This window comes from Glycine soja, chromosome 8 (genome assembly GCF_004193775.1).
Source record: "Glycine soja cultivar W05 chromosome 8, ASM419377v2, whole genome shotgun sequence".
NCBI lineage: Eukaryota > Viridiplantae > Streptophyta > Magnoliopsida > Fabales > Fabaceae > Glycine > Glycine soja.
The window spans coordinates 11,958,894-11,982,708 of record NC_041009.1 but is presented as its reverse complement, the minus strand read 5'-3'; the positions used below and the strand labels follow the sequence as shown (position 1 = coordinate 11,982,708).

Here is a 23,815-nt window from a genome sequence, read left to right as displayed (position 1 = left end):
TTATTTAATTAATTTCATATTATTTTTCGTATGGAAAAAATATATAAATAAAATCTCTAACATAATAAAAAAAATTTAAATCAAATTGAGTTAATAAGTTCAACCCAACTATTCACAAATTTGAATCTAATTGAATTAGAACTAAGCAAAAAGGTTCATATTAAATTTAAATCAAATTACAAAATAAACAAATTCTTATCAAGAGAAGTTTAATTAAATACAATTTGACTCAACTTAATTCCAATCCTATTGTCATAATGTACAAGTTTTTTGTATTTCTATTATAGCCACTATAAAAAATCGAATTTGACTTACAAAGTAAACAAAGTCAAAGTAAGTATATAATATCAATTCTAGATGGAAAAAATAATTATTAATATTCCAATACATTTAGAATTTGTTATTCATATTAATATATTGATGTTCTTCAACTATTATTGGAATATTGATAATTATATTAACAATCGTATATGATCCATATTTTCAATCAGTAAAAAAACTTAATGATTAAGATTATTTACTTCATTCTTCAAAATAAATTTCTCATTTTAGAAAACCCGGATCCTGAAGAGTCATATCTGAACCAACTTTTAATCAAATAATTAACCGCGTAAAATTATTACAATGAAAAATTAATTAGTAAAAATACTGATTTATTTATTTATTTATATGATACGCTAACATCTCCAAAACACGTTTTTTGCGTAAGTGGAGAGAGAGTGTGGTGGATGAGCTGGCTTTACGTTCGCAATTGTAATTTAACGGACCCCGACACACCGCCAAAAAACCCTCGTACCCGGTTTCAATTTCAAACAAATGGGTCGCACCTGACCTAGGTTTCCACCTTCATATCTTTGTCCCTTTCTCTTCTCTTCTCACTCCTAAGAATTCCTCAATTCTTACTCCATCACCCCACCATGTCCAACAGGTACTCATTTTTTTTCCCTTTCCACCAATTCTCGCTTCGATCTCTTTTATTTATCCTATGACCCTCTTTTCGATTTTGCGTTTTTTTGGCTGCTTCGTATGTTTTGGTGAGGAAACAGATAAAGATAAAATAAAGAAAAAAGAAGGGTTCTTTTTTGTTGTTTGCCGTTGTTCTTTGGTGTGGTGAGATGATGAACATTTTGCTACTCTTTTGTGTGTTGGGGCGCCTGTGTGATGGATCATACAGGCCATATTCTTGTGCCACTTTTTTTTTTCTTTTTCTTTTCTCGTTTTACTGATTGGAAATGTTTGTTTTGTTAAAACACAAAATGTGATCAATTTTCTGTAAAGTTGGGTTTGGGATCGTTATACAAGGTGAATTTTGAATTTGAAGTTTAGTTGTTTTTTTTGTTATGGTAATGGTTCATTTGACGTGACTTGAAAATTGTGTTAGAAATTGGAATTCTTGAATATTAGTGAGCATGGGGATTTTGATTAGTTTGATGTATGCACTCCCTGTGTATGTTTTTAATTTTTCTATTGAATTTTTGTACACTCTTGATTTATTAATTAATAATTTATTTAGGGGTTTACTTATTTATTGAATTTTTGTAGACTTTATCTTGATTAATTTATTATTTTGTAACTTATTTGAAATTAATGAATTGTCTTAGGTTTTGCAAGTTCTATGCCCGTGGAGCATGTTTGAAGGGGGATCAATGTGATTTTGCTCATGAGAAAAAGGATGATGTAAGTTGTAACTCTAATTCTGGTTTTTGCGTACTGTGTTTACCCCCAATGGATCTTTTTTGTTTACTTTCCTACTTTTGTTTCTTATGTGGAGAACAGATTTGCAGCTATTATCAGAAAGGATTCTGTGCATATGGTAGTAGATGCAGATATAAGCATGTCAAAGCTTCCCAACCGTCATCTTCAGCAAATGGACGCCATTCTCCTGTTTTGGATCCTGTGGTGAATCATATCACTAAAGGAACATCAAGTTGGGTTCTGAAGGCTGTGAAGTCATCTTCATCGGACAAGCGTGCAAGGAGCTCGCAAAAAAAGAATCCAGCCTCTCTTGGAAATGATGTTGGTCAATCCAGTACTAGTAGTGCTATACCATCTGAACATTTGTTTTGTGCATTTGCTGCTGCCAACTGCCCCCTTGAAGATAAATGTTCTCGCATTCATGGAAATCAGTGCTTATACTGTAGAAAATTTTGCTTACATCCTTCTGATTGGAAGGAAAAAGAAAATCATTTGAGGACTTGTGAGAAAAAGGGAAAATACCTTAAGGCTTTGGAAGATAGTCAAGAAGTAGAGTGCAATGTTTGTTTGGAACGTGTTCTGTCCAAACCTAAACCAGCTGATTGTAAGTTTGGGCTGCTTCCTGAATGTGACCATGCTTTCTGTTTATCCTGTATCCGCAATTGGCGTAATAGTGCTGCCCCAACATCTGGAATGGACATCGGTAATGCTGGCACTGCTAATACAGTCAGAACCTGTCCTGTTTGTCGCAAACTATCATATTTTGTCATTCCAAGTGGTATTTGGTATTCTACTAAGGAAGAAAAACAGGAAATTATCAACAACTACAAGGCAAACTGCAAGTAAATTTTCTCTACTCAACTTCCCCTTCAATTTCCAGAAATTGATTTGTTTTTTGGTTACTGGTAACCTTTTGAGCTATGGTTAATTAATCAAAGATGCTTTGGAGGGTGGTTAGTTGGGAAAAAATTCCCTCCTTTCCTCATCTCTATATGCCCACTCCTACTCCCAATCCCCTTAACACCACACAACAATCAAACTCTCCCAAGCTACACAGAAATGTGTGCACGCACAGTATCCTGATATCTTGTGATGTTGACGTGTTCACTCTTCACATGTTCCTATTGATGAGCGCAGTTTATGCAGAGTATAGTTATTTGGGTGACAACAATCTGATTATTAATGAGAACAGGGCCAATTTGTGTTAATATTTGAAACTTGAACTTACCTATTTTTGCTTTTCTTTTTAGATTAATTGATTGCAAGCATTTTAACTTTGGAAATGGGAATTGTCCATTCGGGGCTAGTTGCTTCTACAAGGTATCCAAGTTACCATCTCTTGTCTCTTGCCTGCTTTAATATTTTTCTTGGTCAAATTTGATTACCATTGTTGTTAACTAATTTGAGTAGCATCATTTTTTGGAGCAATGAATTGCACTCCGCCATGCTTCTCCTTTCACTTAAAGTATATTTATTAGGTTGCATGGCTCTTATGTCTTCCCTAAAGCCTTGAATCAGTTGTTGAATTTGATTTTATATAATCATATTTGTGGGCTCACTATCCATCTTGGTTAAAAAATCTACAACATTGTTTGTCTTATCTAGCACAAATATTGTTTTCATATTTATCTTATTTGAGAGCTTGAGAAAAATGAGATAGGAATTTCTGAATGCTAATGCTCAAGTGTTAGTAACCCAGCAAAGCATCTGTTTATATACATGATGAGTACAATTTACTAGAAGAGAAATTAAAACTATAGCTTTAACTCCTAAGATACAATAAATTCTAATGATACATGAAAAGGGAAGCATTATTTATATTCTATTTCCAACACTCCTACTCAAGCTTGAGCGTTGAGATCAAAAGCATCTATCTTGTCACAGATATAAGAAATCATTGGTCCTTGAAGAACTTTAGTGAGCAGATAAACCAATTAATCATTTGAAGTTAGCAAAAGATGTGCTGATTTCTCTAGAGACTGTCTTCTTAGAAATAAAAAGGCAATCGATCTCTATATGTTTGGTACGCTCATGAAAAACTGGGTTAGATGTAATATGAGGAGCTGCGTGATTAAACCAAATTAGTCTCAGTTCCAACCTCACAATTTTAGCTCTTCAGTGATTAGTCTATTTGTTTTAGACATTAGTTCACAAGTTGTGAGAGTCATAGCTTGATTTTCTGCTTCAGCTTTGGACCTTGCAACCACATTTTGTTTCATGTTTTTTTTTTCTTTCCATGAAATGAGATTCCCTCAAAATAGAACACAATATCCAAAGGTGGATCTCCTATTAGGAGACTCAACCTTGCCTGCATAAGTATAGACAATAATCTCCTTATGCCTTCTGTTCTCAAACAACAATCCATCCTTTTACTCATGATCCTTCAAGAAATATCAAATATCTGACAACTGCATTCTAATGGTCAACTCTGGGAGAATTAAGGAATTCACTCACCACACAGACAACAAAAGAGATGTCTGGTCTTGTTACAATTGGATAAGTCAAGCTTTCTTCCAATCTCCAATATCTACTTGGGTCAGAAAATAATTCTCCTTGGTCAAGAAGAAGCTTAACATCTTGTTATATGGGGTTATCTACTAGTTTACAATTCACCATTCCAATTTCTTGAAGAATATCAAGAGCACAGTTTTTTGGGAAATATCAATTCCAGACCTTTTTTTTTTATCAGCAAATATAATATGTATATTAATTGAGTACCAGGGGTACTAAAAGGTACAAGAAACTACTCAGTGTTGATCCCGATACTAAATGCGAGTTCTCTGAACCACCAACTGAGAATGAGTAAAATTACTACAACTGGGTTTTTTTGGTTTTGGTCAGTTCCAGAAGTTCCAGTGTTTGGTTTTTAGAATTTTTGGGTTTTGATATTAGGTATTACTGTATTAGGTACTAGCATATGAACTACTTTGTTGTGTTAGTGTACTACAATTTGTATTATGTATTATCTTTTATTATATTTATAATTAATAAAAATATAATTGAAGAGATAATGAACTATGATTTGGAGCCATACTGGATCTGGCTGTGGTTTGTTTCATTTGATTCAGGAAGTTCCCTTGTTTCTAAAATTTTAGTGGTGGTGGTTCAGTGGTTATCTTGTTTCAAACTTGATGGGAGACATGGACTAAATGATATAATAGAGGGAGTTGTGATTATTTTTTGAAAGACTTCTTTTTAATCTGAGTTAGCCTCAATTTGTTTCTCCTTTGACCTTAAATAATTCTGATATCTGTTGATTTCAGCATACAGTGAAGCCTGGCTCTTACACATGGATACATCACAGGCCACCACCTCAGTGTAGACAGAACCATTTTGATATGTATGACATGGACATGCTCCAAGATGTTGACTTAACAAGTGCAGAATATTTTTCCATCATGAGGGGTTCAGACTTTTTTGATGATATGGATCCATTTGAGATGATGGATATATCTCATAGGCTTGCTGGTGACTCAGGTCCTTGTTTAGGTCTTTTTGATTCTGATGAGGAGGACTTGGATATTTTTCAGATGGCTGCATTGTCGGAAGCGCTTGCTTCTGGTGTGGATGATTTTGGTCCCGAAGATATTGGTAATGAAGATTTCAATCCTATGGAGGCTGCCTTGTTACCAATGATGATGCATTGTAATATGGAAGATGAAGATGATGATGAGGAAGAAGAATACAGTGATGAAGACTACTAGATTTTCTTAGTTCATATAAATCCCGTCTATAAACCAGTTATTGAGGTAGTTTCTTTGGCAGTATGGTATCCTATCATTTTGCTTTGACAATTATTGGGGCAGGAACTTCAAGATTTATTCTAGTTTATTTTGCTTATACTCATGCCATGCTTATACCCGGTGTTCGTGATCTGATTCCATTTTGTATATTTTCTAATATCATGCTATTAAAGAAGCGTTTTGGCTTGGTCTTGTCTCATTGCAGGTTTTGAATTGTGATTGTGCTATGTATAAATATATGGCTTGTTATTCTTGGTGTTGTCAGCATATGCACTAGTCTTTTTTTTTTTTTGAATTTGTTTTTTGGTTGTTCGGATGAGCCATAGTTAAATAATATTGAAAAAGATTGCTTAGTTTTATGAGTTTAGTATGATTTCCACTTTTCTTTTGCTTTTTTTAATATGTAAAATACCATTTATTTAAAGCTAACTCTTAAAATTGATTACGAAAAAGCAGGGGGGTCTTTCATCTAAAACACAGGATGGTCCAGTCTCTTCCCCATGCCACACATGTGGGATCTTTTCTTTTTCCTTTACTTGGAATCCAATAAAAATAAAAATCATACCCGAATGTATTTACTAAGTTCCAAAATATCTGCAATAGTACCAATACGCTTTTCTTCACAGATAAAATAATGGATTAAGGATGCATCTTTTTTTATTTTCTCATGCGAAAAAAATCATGCATCTTGATAGCCCGAGTTAGCAAAAATTGATAGGAAAACTCCAAGGATGATCTTGAATCTATTACCTGTTATTAAAACAAAGTTGGCCTGGGACATGTGTCGACTTCTCCTGCAACAAAGCATCCTATTGCCTTCGGCCACGACATATATTTCTTTTTCTTTTAAAAACGGAAGAAGCAGAAGCTTCTAGACTGCAAAAAAATAGAAAGAGATGCTTCTTTCTCTAAAGTCGCATCATTGTATTTCCTTTCTTGCATCTTCTTCCCAACATTCTTCTTCACCTTTCCCTTTCCACTCCTTGACCCTCTTCCACCATTTTCTTCTGCATTTTTTATTGAGCATGGACACAATTTTCGTAAAAAAAAATGAAAACCAGCAGCCATCCTTCTCTTGTGGCTGTATCGCGACCCCGATCTGTTCTCCTTCCCCAAAATCGCCTTCACCAATGAGTAACTTGGCGGACCAAACACTGTCGTCGCCGCTCAACAGCGACTTCCTTCACCATCGTCTCCACTGAGTAGTGACGTCCTTCACTGCCGCTGCCGCTGAACAGTGAGTTCCTTCACCACTGCATCGGTACCATTGGTAAGTTTTCTCATCCTTTTTTTCACTTTCACCTTTCTTATTGTTACAGGTATTTCATATTTGTTTTTAATTTCCCTCATTTTTGTTTAATGGATTTCTTGATGTTTTTCATTTGAGAAATCAAAAGGGTTTTGTCCAACAAGAAGCTGTGCGTATGTGGTGATTCTCGTCCATCTTTTTTTTCTTTTCATTTTCACTTTTGTGATTCTAATGTCAAAGTTTCTTGATGTTTTTTTATTTTAGGAATCAGAAAGGTTTCCAGCAGCAGTAAGTAGTCATGGGTAAGTGCAATCGGTTCCTTTCATTTTATGTTATGCTTTCTACAATCTCCTCCTTTGGGTTCTTCATCTTGTGTTATGTATATATTATTGAAGTTTTTTTTCCTTTTTTTTGTTTCAGAAGTTAGAAGCTCTATGAACTAATTAAACACCCATTGTTACTTACTATCACTTTTTCTCAATGTTGTTGGTGCTCAGCTCAGTTGGCTGAGTCTAATTATTGTCAGGTTTGCACAGGTGTGATAAGAGATGGAGCCTTAAGTGGATCAATTGCTCAAGGCCTGATTTCAAGAGAGTTACATTATCACAAGAAGAAAAAATCATTATTGAACTTCACTTCTTTCTTTTTCTTATTTTTGCTGGACATCCATTTTTTCATTAATATAACTGCTAGATGTTGCAGTTTTTTGAATATCTTCCCAGTCTAGAAGGTATGTTGTCTTAGCTTCCTTTTAAGAGTTATGTGAGTTCAAATATCTTCCTTGTGAGATATGGCTTCAGCTCTGTGCATCATTATAAAATTTCACTGACATAATCACTTTGTGTATATTAGGACTGTAAGACTACTTAATAAGTATGAGCTACTTTTTTATTTCCTATCTACCACTTAATAAGTATCTGGAGCTATTACAACAAATGCAAAATCTTCCTCCTCCATTAGTTGAGTTACTTTTTTATTTCCTATCTGTATATACAAAGATTTTATATATATTCATAAGATATATGATCCTATGCATTGAATTAATTTCAATTTCAGGCTCAATTAAATCATTTATTAAGTTTTCGTAAATGTTGGTACATCACTAGAAACTTCAATTTCAGCGTAGAGGATAATATTGCATTGTATTAAGTTTATGGAATAAAATTAGTTTATGACACCTCTTAGAAGAATCCCAAATATGCAATGATATTTTCTCTATTTTTTTGTTCTTGAAATTTATGATCAATTAATTACCAGGCAAAAAAGCAGAAAGTGTATCAATTCAATTCAAAAGGAGTTCTGAATAAACACATTTAGCTTTTTCTTGTACTTTAAATTTATGTGGCTCAACAGTAGGCTTGTCTTTGAACCTCTTAAACCTTATCGACAGTCATCTCTTATTCTTTGTACGGCATCCCAAATATGCAATGTTCAGTTATGCCTCTTAAGTTTTTTTAGTCCTTACAATTTGTATATTTAATTTATTTCAGATGAGTCACTTAGGCTAAAGCATGCTGCTCCCAGCCTTTCTAACCATGGCATTTGCTGATCGTAGCACTCATGATTCCTAGTGATACAATTTTGGTTTGACTTGCCAGATCAGTGGTAAATCTCTTTTTTATTTATAAGTTTATCATGATGTTTGACAGTATAGTCCCGTTTCATATCTGTCATATGTTAGCTTATAGGTACATTTGTTATTGATTAATATTAATATTGTATTATTGTTTCTCCTTTTCTCTACTGAGATCCATCACTCTATCTTGGTAGTGTATGAGTTTGTGTAGTAAGACCTTTATGGTGCTGACATGATATTTTGATTTTAACTCCTTTTATTCTACTACAAGTTCTCTGCAACATATTTAAAGGGGTGAAACATAGCACTCATCATGCAATTATTGAGTCGTACCTTTCTTTAACATTGCTGAGAGTGACATGAGTAATTTCTTATACAGAGATTAATTAGTTTGACTTCCACGATAGAGAGCAACCACCCAATGTTTTTACCTTTGAAGACTGATTTCATGGATATTAGGATAGTACAAAGTTGATCTTGAGCTCAGTTTTTCAAGCCAGTGCCAATAGTGATCCCTAGCTAAACATCATATGCCGCACATCATTTAAGAAATTTGTTCAATAATTAAAGATATTGCATTTCCTCTCATTTCATACTATGTTATTGTTGGCATGAATAAGCTAACATGCATTATCATATATAATTATATTTAACATCCACATATATTATACTACTCCAATTTTAATGTAAAATGGACTGTGTTATGACACAAAGAGATTGGTTAGTTTCCACTGAATAAGGCCATGATTGCTGAGATTAGAAAGCCAGAAATAATATCTATTTTCGCAAACTTTAACTTAGTCCAATAAAAAAAATTGACATTGGAGGCCATAAACTACTTTTTGCACCATTTTTTTTACAGGGTTTGCCATTGTGCTAGATTAACAATGTTCTTAAAGGGTGGATATCATCGTCCGTTTCTGGCAAGGTTGAATCTAGAGAGAAATTGCATTGACGGCATTTAGGCTTTCATTGATTCATCATTCTGAAAGAAAGTAAACTGGGTCAGGAGCGGACTGCAGATCGGGTTGCGTCTTCAGAGTTGTTTAGGGCTTGTGGACAAGGTTTTTGGCTTTGTTAAAACTCACGTGCAGTAGTCACGTGGGTTTTTAAAATTTTACTCTATTGGTTTTTAAAACATCAGAGTCAAATTTTTTGTTTTTACTCTATTTTTATTTTTACTTATGGACTTGGGTTTTCTTCTAATAGGCCCAACAGTAGCATTTTGACTTCTACTTCATGCAACTTTTCAGTTTTCCAGACCATTCTAGAACCTCTTAGCATTTCCACTTCTACTTCATGCAACTTTTCAGTTTTCAGGATCATTCTATAGTCACCACGTAAACCCTTTCCTCCTCTGATTCTTAATCACAATGTAAACCCTTCAACCCTTCCCTCCTTTGATTCTTAGTCACCACGTAAACCCTTCCCTACCAAAACTTTCCAGCCTTCTTTGTCCAGTGCCTTTGTTTTTTTACAGTAACAATTTTTTTTCTTTCTTTTGTTTAATACTCCGCCTTCTTCGTCCATGTCATATGTTTTATACCCGACCTTTCTTATTATTCTTTTTTTTTTTTTAAATCACAGTATGGCAAATGAGGGATCATCAAATCCTTCTAGCACTGATTCTGGATGGAAATATTGTACTCGAGGACAAGGAAATAGTTGTGTATGCAATTTCTGTGGCAAGGTTACAAAAGGTGGAATTACTAGAGCAAAAGAACACTTGATGGCAAAGCCTGGCAATGTTGCAGCCTATGCCAAATGTCCCAAAGAAGTTAGAGAAGAACTATGGGGATATTTGAAGGATACAAAGAAGCAAGAGAGTGAAACATTTCAAAGGATGCGTCAACATTTTCTTGAAGACTATGGTGATAGTGATGAAGAAAGAGCTCTTGATGAAGGGTTTGCAAATATTGTATCAAGGAAAAGCATTACTGTAAAGAAAAGCACTTAAAAGGGTTCAATTGATCTTTTTTCAGAAATCCAGAATCTGCAATTGAATAAAAGAAAAAAGAGAAATTAAGGCAAGAAAGCATAAGGCAGTCATGTGACAAGGAGGCTACTGCAAGGGTTCATCAATACATAGCTCGATTTTGGTACCAAGCTGGCTTGTCTTTCAACCTAGTCAAGCTGCAAAGCTTTCACAAAATGCTTACAAATGTGGGAGCCTTTGGACCAAATTTGAGGCCTCCTTCTTATCATGAGATAAGAGTTCCACTTCTGGCCAAGGAGTTAGAGAACACAGAAATTTTGTTGAAAGACCAAAAGGAGCTATGGGGAAGATTTGGATGCTCAATTATGTCTGATGTATGGACAGACAGAAAACAGAGATCTATCATTAACTTCTTGGTGAATTGTACAGCAGGGACAATGTTCTATAAATCAATTGATCCATCCAATTTTGTGAAATCTGGTGAAAAGACATTTGAGTTGTTGGACTCTATTGTGGAAGAGATTGGGGAGGAAAAGGTTGTCCAAGTTATAACAGGCAATGGAAGCAACTATGTTTTGGCAGGTAAATTTCTTGAACGAAAAAGGTCACATTTATATTGGATTCCTTGTGCAGCCCATTGCATAGATTTGATGTTGGAAGACATTGGTAAGTTGCCATTGATAAAGAAGACAATTCTAAGAGCAATATCCCTTGTTGGCTTCATCTATAGCCATTCAAGTACTTTGAGCTTGTTGAGGTTCTTCACCAACAAAAGAGAATTGGTGAGGCATGCATTACTAGGTTTGCTACATCCTTCCTCACATTAGAAAGGCTCCATAAGGAGAAAGGCAATCTTAGAAAGATGTTTGTATCAGATGATTGGACAAATAATAAATTGTCCAAGGAAGCCAAAGGGAAGGAAGCAACGAAAACTGTACTTATGTCAGCTTTTTGGAATAATGTGCTCTATATACTTAAGGTGATGGCTCCACTTGTGAAGGTGCCGCATCTTGTTGACAGTGAGAAAAAAACCAGCCATGGGTTATATTTATGAGGCAATGGAGAAGGCAAAAGAAGCTATAAGGAAGTCATTTGAATATAATGAAAGCAAGTATAAAGAAGTGTTTGAAATTATTGACAGTAGGTGGACTTGCCAACTTCATCACCCCTTGCATGCAGCTGGTCACTTTCTAAACCCAGATTTATTCTTCAGCAATCATTCTATGGAATTTGATTTTGAGGTGGTAAATGGATTGTATGTATGCCTTGAAAAATTGGTGCCTGATCAAGAGGTGAGACAAAAGATTCTTACAGAGCTACCATTTATAAAATGGGTGGTGGTATGTTTGGAGCAAAATTTGCTATTCAACAAAGGAGCATTGTCTCACCAGGTGAAAAAAAAAAGTTTTCTTAATTCCTTAGAATTTTAGAGTGTTACATTTATTATTTTAGCATAACATTTCTTTGGATTTAACTTTTGTAGCGCAATGGTGGCTATCATATGGATTGTCAACTCCAAATTTGCAACACTTGGCAATTAAGATTTTGATTTTGACATGTAGTGCGTCGGGATGTGAATGCAATTGGAGTTTCTTTGAGCTAGTAATTTATTAATTAGTAATTATATTAATAGTTACTAGTTAATATTTTCTTTTCTTAGTTGCTCATAATTTTTTTTTCTCATATTTGTTACATATTCATTCCAAGAAAAGGAATAGGCATGAACACAAAAGACTACACAACTTGGTGTATGTCGAATGTAATCAAGCATTGGTTAAAAGATACAATTATAGAGATGAAATTGATCCAATTTCACTCAATGATATTGATATTCACAAGTGGCTTGTGGGGCAAATGGATGGTGATGACGAAAATGATGATGGCCTTCCTTGGGACGTAGTTTTTGAGGAATAGACAGCCAATGACGTATACCAGGCAAAAGACTAAAAAGAAAAAGGAACCAGAATCCCTTGGTGTTGAAGATGCTACACCTAAGACAAAAAGAGGCCAAGTGAGAGGATCTTCATCCCTTAGAGGAAAAGAGCAAATGATTAAAGTTGAAGATAATGCAGTCTCGGAAGAATCTGAAGAGTTACAAGGCATTGATTTTGGGGACTCAGAAGAAGTTAGCTTTTAGCTGTTTTTAGTTTTTTTTATTATATTGGGAAAGGGGCAGAGGAGAATGAACATATTTTGTCTTGAACAATTTAACTTTTGAGATAATATTATGTTAATGTTTTGTCCAGCTTATTTTGATTTGCATATAGCATGCTTGTTTATACATATTTAATTGTTATATATATTCTATTTCAACCGCAATGCAGCTTCCGCTGTTTGACAGCAATGTTATCTGCTATATTCTATAGCTGATTTTCAGCTTTCTGCAATTTTCCGCAATCTTCTATTGACAACATTGATAGCTACTGAATGGTGTAGTGGTAGAATTTTTATTTGAATATAAGCTGTTGGAGTTGGTGGCATTGGCATGTTATATGATCTCACTCACATGTTTTCATTATAATATATTTGAGTCAGATTCTACATTCATTGTACCCATTTTTTGGTATGAAAACATGCTGAGTTTAGTAATAATAACATTTTTGTCTATAAAAAAATACATTACCAAAGTCATGGATGAGGGTCTTGTAAGTATTTGGAGATATTTTTGGAAAATGAAGCTGGGAAATGGTTTAAGTCATGTTATTAGGGACATCTCTTTTTATCTGATATGCACAATTGGTATGCAGGATTGCTCTCATTCATTTGATCTTAACAGTTCTTTATTTTTGAACAAAAATTATATACTAACAAATATTCTTAAACTGAATTGTCAGTGTAATAAAAAGCACGAAATGAATAGCTTTTGGAGTAGTAGGCAAACAAAACAAGGTGCACAGGTTATACTAATATCCTTCAGTATGGGTCTGGTGTGGTTGCTGCAAGAATATTTGGAGTTTAATATTTCAAACATCTGGTGGGCATGGGGAATTAATGACAGAAATTGGTACTGTAGCTTTTTAAGATCACATGTCATGAATTGTGAAACCAGTCAACAATATCTTTTTCAAACACAAATTTTATTATGTTTACAGGATACATTACATAAGGTTAATAGGGATCAGTGTTTTTGTTTACAGTTAATTTGTTTTGTTCAGTTGAAGCTGGTAGAGTGAAGGATGGATTGAATGAGGTCTTTATAATGAAGTCAAGTCTGTGTTATGTTTTGTTCTGATATAGTTTGTGAGGGTCGTTTGTTCAATTCATCAAATATAGTTTGAGAAGGTTTTGGTGTTTTATTCTGAGGTGGATACAAAAGTAAGGTACAAGTTCTTGAAACTTTGTAATGGGTTCTAATAGAAAATAGATATTCGGCTTTTCATGCGTTACTTTCTATTGGAGCAAGATGTTTATCTATTTGCTCATTGATCTTTTCGTACACCTTTACAGCAATCGTGGTGCTTTTATTGCTTATTTTTTTATTGATAAATTTGTTTTTCCTATAAAAATAATATTTTCTTTTGGCTAAATCTAAACATACTATATGAATTTTGTAATTAAAAAAATATATTTTCTCAAAGAAGAAATTAGTTATTTTATTTGTTTCTTCTTTTCAATGAGTTCAAAGCAAGAATTACAAATGTATGTTGTTTAACAAGGAAATTTAGTTTAGTTAATTGAATAGAGTGCAAGTGTAAGTGTAATGATGATAGACATATTAAAAAACAAATCGATATTACAGTATAGACCTTTGCCTTTCTATGCATGTTTAGTTTGGTACACATATGTTGCTTTTGCAGTCAGATTTTCGACTGGATTGAACAAACAACTTCTACCGATGGATGAGATATCCGATCCAATTAATGGCCATATACCAAAGTTGAATAAATTATTTTCTATGGTTATACAATGAGAGAACACATTAAACCCAAAAAAATAAAAACTGACAATCAGTTTCTACTTTTTGTTGTTGTTTAAGTTTCTATTTTTTCAGACATGTTTAAAAATTTTCGTTTTCGTTTGTCTCCAGGAATGCATCATGTAAAATGTAAAAAACAAACCCAAATCTTCTCCAACTTCAATATATATGTAAAAATTGAGGCATTTCCATTGAATTTGGCTAACCCTAATCTCTCTATCCACTCACGTATGAAGTGAATTCAGATTCAACCAACGGATTGAGGACACGTGATGACATGACAAAGCAAAACCCACGTACACGTGATACAGAAAGTCATGAACCGGACAAGACTTTTTGGACACGAAGCTGTAATGTAACATTGTGTTCTCACACAGTTTCTTTCCTATATTTTTTACCACCATCCAAATCCAATTTCCATATTTCGTAATATTTCCATTATTTTTTGTCTCATTGCCCCCAAATATCACCGTTTCTCTCAAGCTCTCTCAATCTTTTCTCAATTTGAGTGGCTGCAAAACCCCACGTGTTACCTCCTTCACTTTTTTGGCTGCCCCCACTTTTTTTGTTCACCTCTTTCTTCAACCAATAATCCCTTTGGAGGTTTAGGGTTTTGGTCCTCGCGGCTCTCTCCTAATTAAAGGATATTTCTTTCTTTTTTTCAATAACCGCCCATGTCTAAGAGGTGAGGTTGATCATCTTGTGTTTTGTATTGGATTATTAACTTTTTCTTGATGTAGGTTTTCTGTCTTGTGTTCTGCAGTTTCTCCAATTTCTGTTGATTATTGACTTTTTTATTTATATGTTTCTGTTATTTATTGTTCTTATAATCCGGCTTTCTTTGAACCGAGAAAAGATTGTTTTTGTTTTCCATCTGGGGTGTGACATTCATTGAGCAGAATTCAAAAGAAAAAGGGTTGAAAGTTACTACCTTTTTTTTGCCCCTTTTGTTATCGAATTTGGAAAATCTTTATTTGATTTAGATAGCTTTTGTTAGTGGAAACTCAATCAGGTTATGATTTTTAACGTATCATTCTTCCCAGAGACTTCTATGGTCATGACAGGCAATAAACCATTCCTGGAGGTTATAACAATGTTGAATTCTGTAGTAGGTAGAAGAGCGAAATTTGGCATTGATATCTTGTTTGTGGATTGTACTTGACACTTGACGTGATATAACTATGAAATCATTTGAATTGATCCATTTGTTTTGGTTTGTGGAAATATGGATAAAAGGTTTTAATTGGGGACCTTGGTTTTTGATACTTAGGACAAGTGTTGTGTGGACCTTTTCTTTCTCTGTTAATTTGTTCTCTAATTTCTTATGCAACTTGAAGATTATTTTAATTTTTGTAATTTCTTATCTTCCGAAATCATGTAGGTTTCTTTGCAAGTTCTTTGCTCATGGAGCTTGTCTGAAAGGGGAGCATTGTGAATTTTCTCATGACTGGAAAGATCCTCCAAATAATGTTTGTGATGCAAACTCTTCTTTGCTGCAGACCCTACTAATTGATAGATATTTACGTTTCTCTGATAATTTTTTCTTGTTCTTCTCATTATGACAGGTATGCACATTTTATCAGAAAGGAGTCTGTGCTTATGGTAGTCGCTGCAGATATGATCATGTCAAAGCTTCTCGAGAGCAATCTTCTGCTCCATCTTCTTCAGTAATCGAACCCCAGACCCTGGTTTCAGATACTGTTGCTTTTGGAAATACTAGAGCTGCATCAAATGGTGTTGCTACAGGGGCAGAGTTTTCTCTTTCCAGTAGTCCTTACCTTCTTCCTAGTGAACCGGCTTGGAATCGAGAACTGGTTTGGAATCAAGAATTTGGGTATCATGAACCTTTATGGGAAGACAATGTTGGTCAATCAATAATCACTTCACCTTCTGAGCTTTCAATTTGTTCATTTGCTGGAGCTGGAAACTGTCCACGAGGCGAAAAATGCCCTCATATTCATGGGGATCTATGTCCCACCTGTGGAAAACATTGCTTGCATCCTTTCCGACCTGAGGAAAGAGAAGAACATATGAAGACTTGCGAAAATAAGCGTAAGCATCTTGAGGCATTGAAACAAAGTCAAGAAATTGAATGCAGTGTTTGCCTGGAGCATGTTCTGTCAAAGCCTACAGCAGCTGAGTGTAAGTTTGGGCTGCTATCAGAATGTGATCATCCATTCTGCATATCCTGTATTAGGAATTGGCGTAGTAGTAACCCAACATTGGGGATGGATGTTAATAGCACATTGAGGGCATGTCCTATTTGTCGTAAGCTGTCGTACTTTGTCATTCCAAGTGTCATTTGGTACTCAACAACTGAAGAAAAACAAGAAATCATTAACAACTACAAGGCAAAGCTCAAGTAATTTCTTGATCACTTACAAAATCTTATAACTTCTTTTGTTTTTCCTATCCAATTAATCCATGATTTAATCACAACTAAAGCGCGGAGAGTTGTAACTTTGGGTCACCATTATATGCTGCTTAGTTGATGAGGGATGATCCATTTCCTTTCCCCCTTCTCTATATTGACCAGCACAGCTGATGCCAAGCCATATAGCATATATTTCACAAGGAAAAAAAAAGGCTCAGCTGAGTGAAATAGTGAATGACTATCTCTTTTTCTGATATTCTGTTTAATCCATTTGTAGGTCAATTGATTGCAAGCACTTTGACTTTGGGGAAGGAAACTGCCCTTTTGGAACTAGTTGTTTCTACAAGGTAATTCTATGAATATAATAACTAGTTCTACTGTAACTTTCCCTCTCCCTGCCTGGGCCATTTTTCTCTTTTTCGGCTAAGCACTTATAATTATCTTTTCTCGAGGCATATAGATGTTTTCTTATACACTCTTAGAATTCATTGCATTAGTAAATTATTTTTTCATACTAGAGTCTAAAGTGTGTACTAAATTTGGTTTGCTATAAGCCAATTTCAGTTGTCCTAATGACTTGAATTTTCTATAAATTAGCATTGCAGCATTGAAAACAATGTCTGCAACTTGTTTCTTCCTTTCTGGTACCTAAGTTTATTAGTATTTGCAGGCATACAGTTTCTATTCCCCTAACCTTGTGTTGAATTATGATGTCTAGATAGTGGTTTTGGCCTTTGAACTGTTTTAAAAGTGAGGATTATCTATTAGCAAAATTGACTGAAGATTGCTTTCTTCCATCTTTATTCACAGCATGCATTTCGAGATGGCCGTCTGGAGCAGGTAGTTTTGCGACATCTAGGGGCTGCAGAGGGTGATACTGTAATTGCAAAAGACATCAGGTTGCCCTTTGCCTTCTCATTATCTCTGGCCTTAACCTTTCCTTCACTCTTTTTTCTTGTTCATTTCACTAACCTAAAAATTGATGCTTTCAGGTTGTCAGATTTCCTTTCTAACATGCATTTAAGATGAATGCTTTTGTTTGTATGTTCCAGTAAGTTTCAAACTTGTGTTTCCTTTTACCTAAATTGTGGGCAACTTTTGTATATGGATTAATGTATAATAATAATATTTCTTTTGTATCCTTTTCTTCATTATGGTGCTTTGGTTTGAAGAATCTTATGTTCATCTAAGGAACTCCCTGTTCTTAAACCAACAAAATTACTTAGGCCCTGTTTGAAGAAGCTTCTCCATTAACACTTATGAAAAATAAAATAAGAAGGAATAATGAAATAAGCTTCTCTCATTGACTTAGCTTATGGTGGAAGCTTATTTCATTATTCCTTCTTATTTTCTTCTTCTATAAGTGCAATGGAGAAGCTTATCCAAACATGGCAATGTGATTCTGGATGTTCTGGATACATGATTTTACTTTCGTATTTGGTGCTTAATTTTTTTTTTTTATTAATTTATATCTTTGAAGTCTCAGTTATGATAGTTCTTTGGGAAGCATCACCATTTGTTCTATTGTTGATAAGCTGAGCCAAACTTTTATGGTATTTACCCAAGTTTGATGCTCCCATTTTTTTTTTTTTGCTCAGCAAAAATAATATATTATATTATAGATGAGTACCAGAGGTACTAGATAATACAAATTTAGAGCCAATTTACAGGTAGTTCGGGACAAAACAAGATACAGTAGCTAAAATAGCCCAAACTACTCAAAAAAGACCTGGAGCAAATTCTATTCCTAAGTTGCTGTCCTAAGAAAGACATCTTTGAGATTTGAGGACCATTGATTGAAATGTAAAGAGAAATTTTTTTCCAAACATCTGAGCCATGACCATAACATGAACACTGCATCTTCCATTAATTTCTGGTCATTAAAAACAGCATTGGAGAAAATAATGCTGTTCCTATGCTTCCAAATCGAGTAAGTGAGAGCAAACCACCACCACTGCCATCTTTTTCCCTGCAACCCTGCAGAAGCTCCACAAATATGCTGAATAAAATGCTGATCCGGATTATAAGGGAAAATGCCCATCATATTTACCCATGACTGTGACTCCCACCATAGGGGACTAATTTTACTGCAGTGGAAGAATAAGTGGCCTACAGTCTCTTCCACTAATCTGCAGAAAGGACACAAGTGGCCTACTCTTGTAACTCAACCCGCTTCTTTTTCAGATTAACTTTAGTTGGCAATTTGTCTTGAATCAGCCTCCACGCGAAGATAGCCACTTTCAATGGGACCCTAAGCTTCCATAGCTCCTTGAACTTTCCATCCTGTCCATCTTCCACTGTGACATGATGAATTGCCTTGTATGCACTCTTAGTCGAATAACAACCACTAGGCTTTGCCGCCCACTTCCAATGATCATTTATTTCCGGCCTGATTGTGAACCCTTCCAGCTGTTGGAGGAAAGCTACCGCCATACCTATCTCGCTATCAAACAAAAGTCTCCTCCACTTAAAATGCCACTCCCACCCACCTTTCACAGCACCTATTTGATGAATGAACTGATGTTGTTGAGCTGATATGGTGTACAATCTAGGATATTTCCTAGCCAAGCTTTTATCTCCTCCTATCCACCTATCCTCCCAAAACTTAAACTTGTCCCCACATCCTACCCTCCACAATATCAACCTGTTCAGCTGGTGACCTTGATTCAGACTTTGATTGACTATCTTTAGATCCCTCCACCATAATGATTCAGTGCTGACCGTCGAAGCTCCATCAAGACTCCTCCATCCTCCGTACTTCGATTCAAGGACTCTAGACCAAGTCTCCTCCTGATTCTGAAACATCTCCCATTTCCACTTTCCTAATAATGATGTGTTGAACGAGATAATATCCTTGACTCCCAACCCACCTAGCTCCTTAGGCATACAAACCTTTTCCCACTTGATCCACGGAATTTTATTTTGATCCGCTGCACCACCCCATAAGAAATTCCTTTGTAATTTGGTTAGCTTGCTAACCACCTGCCTCGGGACCCTGAAAAAAGATAAAATGTAAATTGGAATAGATGTTAGCACGGAATTTATGAGAATCACTCTCCCCCGAAAGACAAGTGTGTCTGTTTCCATCTCGCTAGTTTTCTCTCACACTTCGTGATTAAGGGTTCCCAAGTCTGACATCTTCTAGGATTAGCACCAATGGGTATACCAAGGTATGTGAAAGGAAAAAGACATCAGCCCACAGTTGAGATAACTGGATGCATCATAAGTCCACTGCTCAGACACCCCAAAGGCCCCACAACTACTCTTGGCGAAATTTATCTTTAACCCCGATGCCATCTCGAATGCTCGAAGTATTGCTTTGATTGTTCTTACGTTCGCTAAAGTTGCTTCTCCCAAAAATATCGTGTCATCTGCATACTGAAGTAGACTAACCTCCACCTTCTTTGTGCCCACCAAGAATCCCTTGTAAAATCCCCCCTCAATTGCTTTGGTCATTAGGCCACTCAAACCTTCTGCAACAATGTTAAACAAAAGGGGTGATAACGGAACAATGTTGATGCTCCCATGAATGGTGATTGGTTTTATGGGTATTTAGAAGCCACATCACATTTAGTAATAGTAGTCTGCTCATATTATCTTTGCATAAACATGTTCAATTTTAGATTTTATTCTGGGTTGGGGTTGAAGAAATGAATGTGTTTAGTGTGCTTCCATGTAGCCTTTTGATTTTGAATGTGAGAGTACATATGTGCCTTATAACCAACTTTCTCCTTTTACATCTAGACATATGATATGGAATGGAACAGGTGAAGAAAGGAATCAACTAGAACTAGTATTTGGTTGCTATTTAGTAAAGGATAATCACACTAGGTAGAAGGAAGCACCACTTCTTTAGGGCCATTTTAAGCAATTTTAGGGCCTTCGAGAAAATGGGAATGATGGACATTAAAAGCTTATGAACTTTGGCCTTAAGTGATCAAAGAAAGAGAAAATCAAATGATTGTCTAAAATTGGTGAATGATTATGCAGGGTTTAGTTCTAATTATCTTTACTTTCCAACCATAGATACTGCCATCAAATGAATATTTCTTACAGAAGTGCAAAGAAAAATTTGTTTTCATCTTTCTTTAATTGGTCTTTCTTTGTTTTTTGGTTCAACTTTGGTCCCAATAGGTTACACTCATTTAGGAATCAGTTCATGTATGAAGAAGCTTAGATATTAATCCCCATACACCCTTATTAGTAAACATTGGTCCCTGCTGCTATGTTTTAGTTCCAATATGCACCCTTATAGGCATTAAAGTTTAAGTTTTTATTTTTTATTTTTTGGGGGACTGATTCCCAAACGAGTTTCACATATAAGTTAACCTTGTTTTTCTACCTCATTTTTTATTCCCAAATATCTAGCCCTGATGCATGCTTTTTTTTATTTTTTTACATCTAAGCATAATTGTTTGAATAGAATTGTTGTTAAGCCTAGTGCCTCTGTTTTTCTCTGATATCCCTAGTTTTAATTGCTTCCTGCGTGTTATCTCTGCAGGATACTTGCTTAAAATGACAAGCTTCAATGTCAAAAGTTATTTTTACATTGCAAGTCTGCAATTGGTGCTTTTTCAGTAAACCATATGCACTTGATCACCCCAAATTTTTCTGAAATGTAAGTTTTGTTGGTCTTGATTAGAGATTTTTCTTTAAATTTGTCTACTATCTGAAGTTGATACCCGGTATTATTTATTGCTTTCAATCATTTTCTATCATGTATGCATATATACACATTATTTTTGCATTATCATTGAGATTGTTTGTCCATAAGCAATACTTGATCCCATGGCCCACCACAGAAAGGAGTTACATTTTCCTGAAAACTATAGGCCCTTTCTTTCATTCTTACTTCGTTCTGTTGCCATTTTGTCAGAGAATATAAAACCAGTTTTCTTTTTGGGATTGTTGTTTCTTGTGTTCTTGACTTGGTATGAGAGTCCCGATGACTAAGTGATGGTTGTCATTGAACCATCTCCAACCTCACCCATGCTATTGAGCCTTAGCCAAGTGAAGTGGTTTTCTCCTTACAGGTCACCATGACTTCAACCCCAAAAGTTTTGCCTCCCTCTTTAATAAATTGGGCCTGGTACTTTTAACTCAAGAAAGGATCACGAGCATTGCATTATTTCCCGACCTCATCTCCAGAAGTAACATTCGTTCATTGCTGAAGTGACCCTCTACTTCTTGTCTTCTATAGTGGCCAAACCAAATGTATAGTAATATGATCTTAAAGGCTCGGTTCCCTTTGAAGCATGTGCTTCTTTTAGGATAGACACTATTCTCCTTTTTCATTACCGCATTCCCTTTCATTAGTGAGTTGGGATTGAGTGCTTCCATTGTGTATAGAAAATAGTTTCCTTTTTCAACATCCTAGTCATTCTCTCTACCGATTTGGGCTTGGCCCATAGCCCAAAACTGAGCTTAGGTGCTGCAATTCAAGTTACGTCCATCCTTTTCCATCATAGTCATCCTGCTTTTGGTTGTAGTAGCCATCTTTGCCAATGTCTTGTCTACAATAATCCTATCAGTCTTTGTAGTTTGTACAAACACTTGTGTAGGGTTTTGGGGTGTTGTCAGAGTAAAAGGAAAGGTAGCAACAGATAAGACACAAACAAAATAAGAAACCCAATCATGAATTCCTGTGTCTTGACTCCGCAACAGAGACTCTTATTTGTAGTTAAATTTATAATTATTACATAGCACACAAAGGCCACAAAGGCTGCAGTGTTTAAATGATTTATTTGATTTGAATACTGCTTGTGGATTGTCTTAGCTTTTATATTTTTATGTAAGATTAGTGTTAAGTGGGGTTCAATTTTTGATTGTTGACTAGTAATTAGTAACATAAGAAAGGGTGCAAGTATCAGAGCACTATTTCAGGCAATTTTTTAGTGTTCTCTCTTTCCTACAACATCAAGTTGTGGTGTTGGATTTTTCCCCCGAACCCTTACATTTTACTTTGGAACAATCGATTTCTTGTCCAAGTTGTAATTGTAAACTTTTTTTGTGTGTTTTATTGTAAACTGTGTAGTTTATTTATTTTAATCAAAATTTCAGGGATACCAGAGAAAGAAGTTGCACTGTACATTCTGTCGTTGTTGTAATAAAGTGCATGCGTTAAATGGTAGATGGACATGCTATGAGGGTATATAAAACTTAAATAAGTTAATTTTTAAAGCATATAAATCCAAGTATGGATTGATGGTGGTATACTCTATTTGAAGCATGGTGGAATGCACTCTTTTAGCCATCGGTGAGACTTTTAGAAGTATTACTTGTCTGGCGGATTTCAATGTTAATATGCAAACATTGATTGGGGTGATGAAGTTTCTTTTCTGTTCACATTATTGAGATCCAAGATATACCTTTTTACTGTATACTGGGATTTCCTTGCTAGTGGGTGGCACAGCACCAAGAGCCTTAGGAAAGGTTTCAACATATATGTATCGGTTTTGTTATCTTTTATAGGACTTTGTCAGGGCCCTTGTATTGTTGACCCGTTTCCTTTTGATGAATATACTAGTACAATCTAAGTTTCACCCATTGAATATACGATTCCTGGTGAAATTTCATTCAATTTAAGAAGCCTGTTTGTTTAAGGGAAAATTTATTTGTTATTTAGTTTTATTTGGCTACATTTTGTTCATCTCATTTCAATTGCATTAATATTAAATCAAATTTTTATTTATTCTAAAAGAACTAATTGAACAACCCTCCATATTAGAAATAAAAGTCTAAAAGGACAAGAGTATAGTTACATTTTACATTCTTTTTTTTTGGGGGGGCTATGTAAATTGTAAAATGAGTATATTTAGAATTCGGTGTTGATAAATTCTTTTTGAATTTCATTCAACAACAACAACAACACCTTATCCCACTAGGTGGGGTCGGCTACATGGATCAACTTCCGCCATAATGTTCTATCAAGTACCATACTTCTATCCAAATCATTAAGTTCGAGATCCTTCTTGATAACCTCTCTTATAGTCTTTTTGGGTCTTCCTCTGCCTCGAATTGTTTGTCTTCTCTCCATCTGGTCTACTCTCCTCACTACAGAGTCTACCGGTCTTCTCTCTACATGCCCAAACTACCTAAGTCTATTTTCCATCATCTTCTCTACAATAGGCGCTACTCTAACCCTCTCTCTAATAGCTCCGTTTCTAATTTTACCCTGTCGAGTCTTACCACACATCCACCGCAACATCCTCATCTCCGCTACACCTACTTTAGTCTCATGTTGGCTCTTGACCGCCCAACATTCTGTTCCGTACAAAATCGCCGGTCTTACCGCAGTCCGATAAAACTTTCCCTTTAGCTTGATCG

The 23,815-nt window shown here is 35.2% G+C and overlaps 2 protein-coding genes across 6 annotated transcripts; both read left to right on the top strand.

Annotated features, from left to right (window-relative positions):
* Window positions 1-726: 726 nt before the first annotated feature.
* On the top strand, window positions 727-12,477 carry LOC114422001 (E3 ubiquitin-protein ligase makorin-like). 3 transcript variants are annotated; one of them, XM_028388163.1, is made up of 10 exons: window positions 727-928; window positions 1,602-1,677; window positions 1,777-2,537; window positions 2,946-3,015; window positions 4,959-6,989; window positions 7,185-7,417; window positions 8,178-8,292; window positions 9,126-9,327; window positions 9,851-11,590; window positions 11,683-12,477. In XM_028388163.1, exons 1-5 carry the CDS (start codon window positions 918-920, stop codon window positions 5,397-5,399), a joined length of 1,359 nt encoding a protein of 452 aa, XP_028243964.1. In that variant the 5' UTR covers window positions 727-917; the 3' UTR covers window positions 5,400-6,989; window positions 7,185-7,417; window positions 8,178-8,292; window positions 9,126-9,327; window positions 9,851-11,590; window positions 11,683-12,477. The 3 variants fall into 3 exon arrangements, with proteins under 3 accessions (XP_028243964.1, XP_028243966.1, XP_028243963.1); XM_028388165.1 differs by having other exon boundaries at window positions 7,224-8,292; XM_028388162.1 differs by having other exon boundaries at window positions 7,185-8,292.
* A 1,829-nt stretch (window positions 12,478-14,306) lies between these two features.
* Window positions 14,307-23,098, top strand: LOC114421999 (putative RING-type E3 ubiquitin transferase C3H69). 3 transcript variants are annotated; one of them, XM_028388159.1, is made up of 8 exons: window positions 14,309-14,800; window positions 15,497-15,584; window positions 15,681-16,477; window positions 16,767-16,836; window positions 17,300-17,388; window positions 17,482-17,540; window positions 20,991-21,107; window positions 22,550-23,098. In XM_028388159.1, exons 1-6 carry the CDS (start codon window positions 14,790-14,792, stop codon window positions 17,516-17,518), a joined length of 1,092 nt encoding a protein of 363 aa, XP_028243960.1. In that variant the 5' UTR covers window positions 14,309-14,789; the 3' UTR covers window positions 17,519-17,540; window positions 20,991-21,107; window positions 22,550-23,098. The 3 variants fall into 3 exon arrangements, with proteins under 3 accessions (XP_028243962.1, XP_028243961.1, XP_028243960.1); XM_028388161.1 differs by lacking the exon at window positions 17,482-17,540 and having other exon boundaries at window positions 14,307-14,800; XM_028388160.1 differs by lacking the exon at window positions 20,991-21,107 and having other exon boundaries at window positions 14,308-14,800.
* The last annotated feature ends 717 nt before the right edge of the window (window positions 23,099-23,815 follow it).

What these genes read in the sequence shown, in the direction of transcription:
- LOC114422001 (XM_028388165.1), top strand. An exon ending in AACTACAAGGCAAACTGCAA is followed by an intron (nt 2,538 to 2,945) that starts GTAAATTTTCTC and finishes TTTTCTTTTTAG; the next exon opens with ATTAATTGATTGCAAGCATT. An exon ending in GGGCTAGTTGCTTCTACAAG is followed by an intron (nt 3,016 to 4,958) that starts GTATCCAAGTTA and finishes TGTTGATTTCAG; the next exon opens with CATACAGTGAAGCCTGGCTC.
- LOC114421999 (XM_028388160.1), top strand. An exon ending in AACTACAAGGCAAAGCTCAA is followed by an intron (nt 16,478 to 16,766) that starts GTAATTTCTTGA and finishes ATCCATTTGTAG; the next exon opens with GTCAATTGATTGCAAGCACT. An exon ending in GAACTAGTTGTTTCTACAAG is followed by an intron (nt 16,837 to 17,299) that starts GTAATTCTATGA and finishes CTTTATTCACAG; the next exon opens with CATGCATTTCGAGATGGCCG.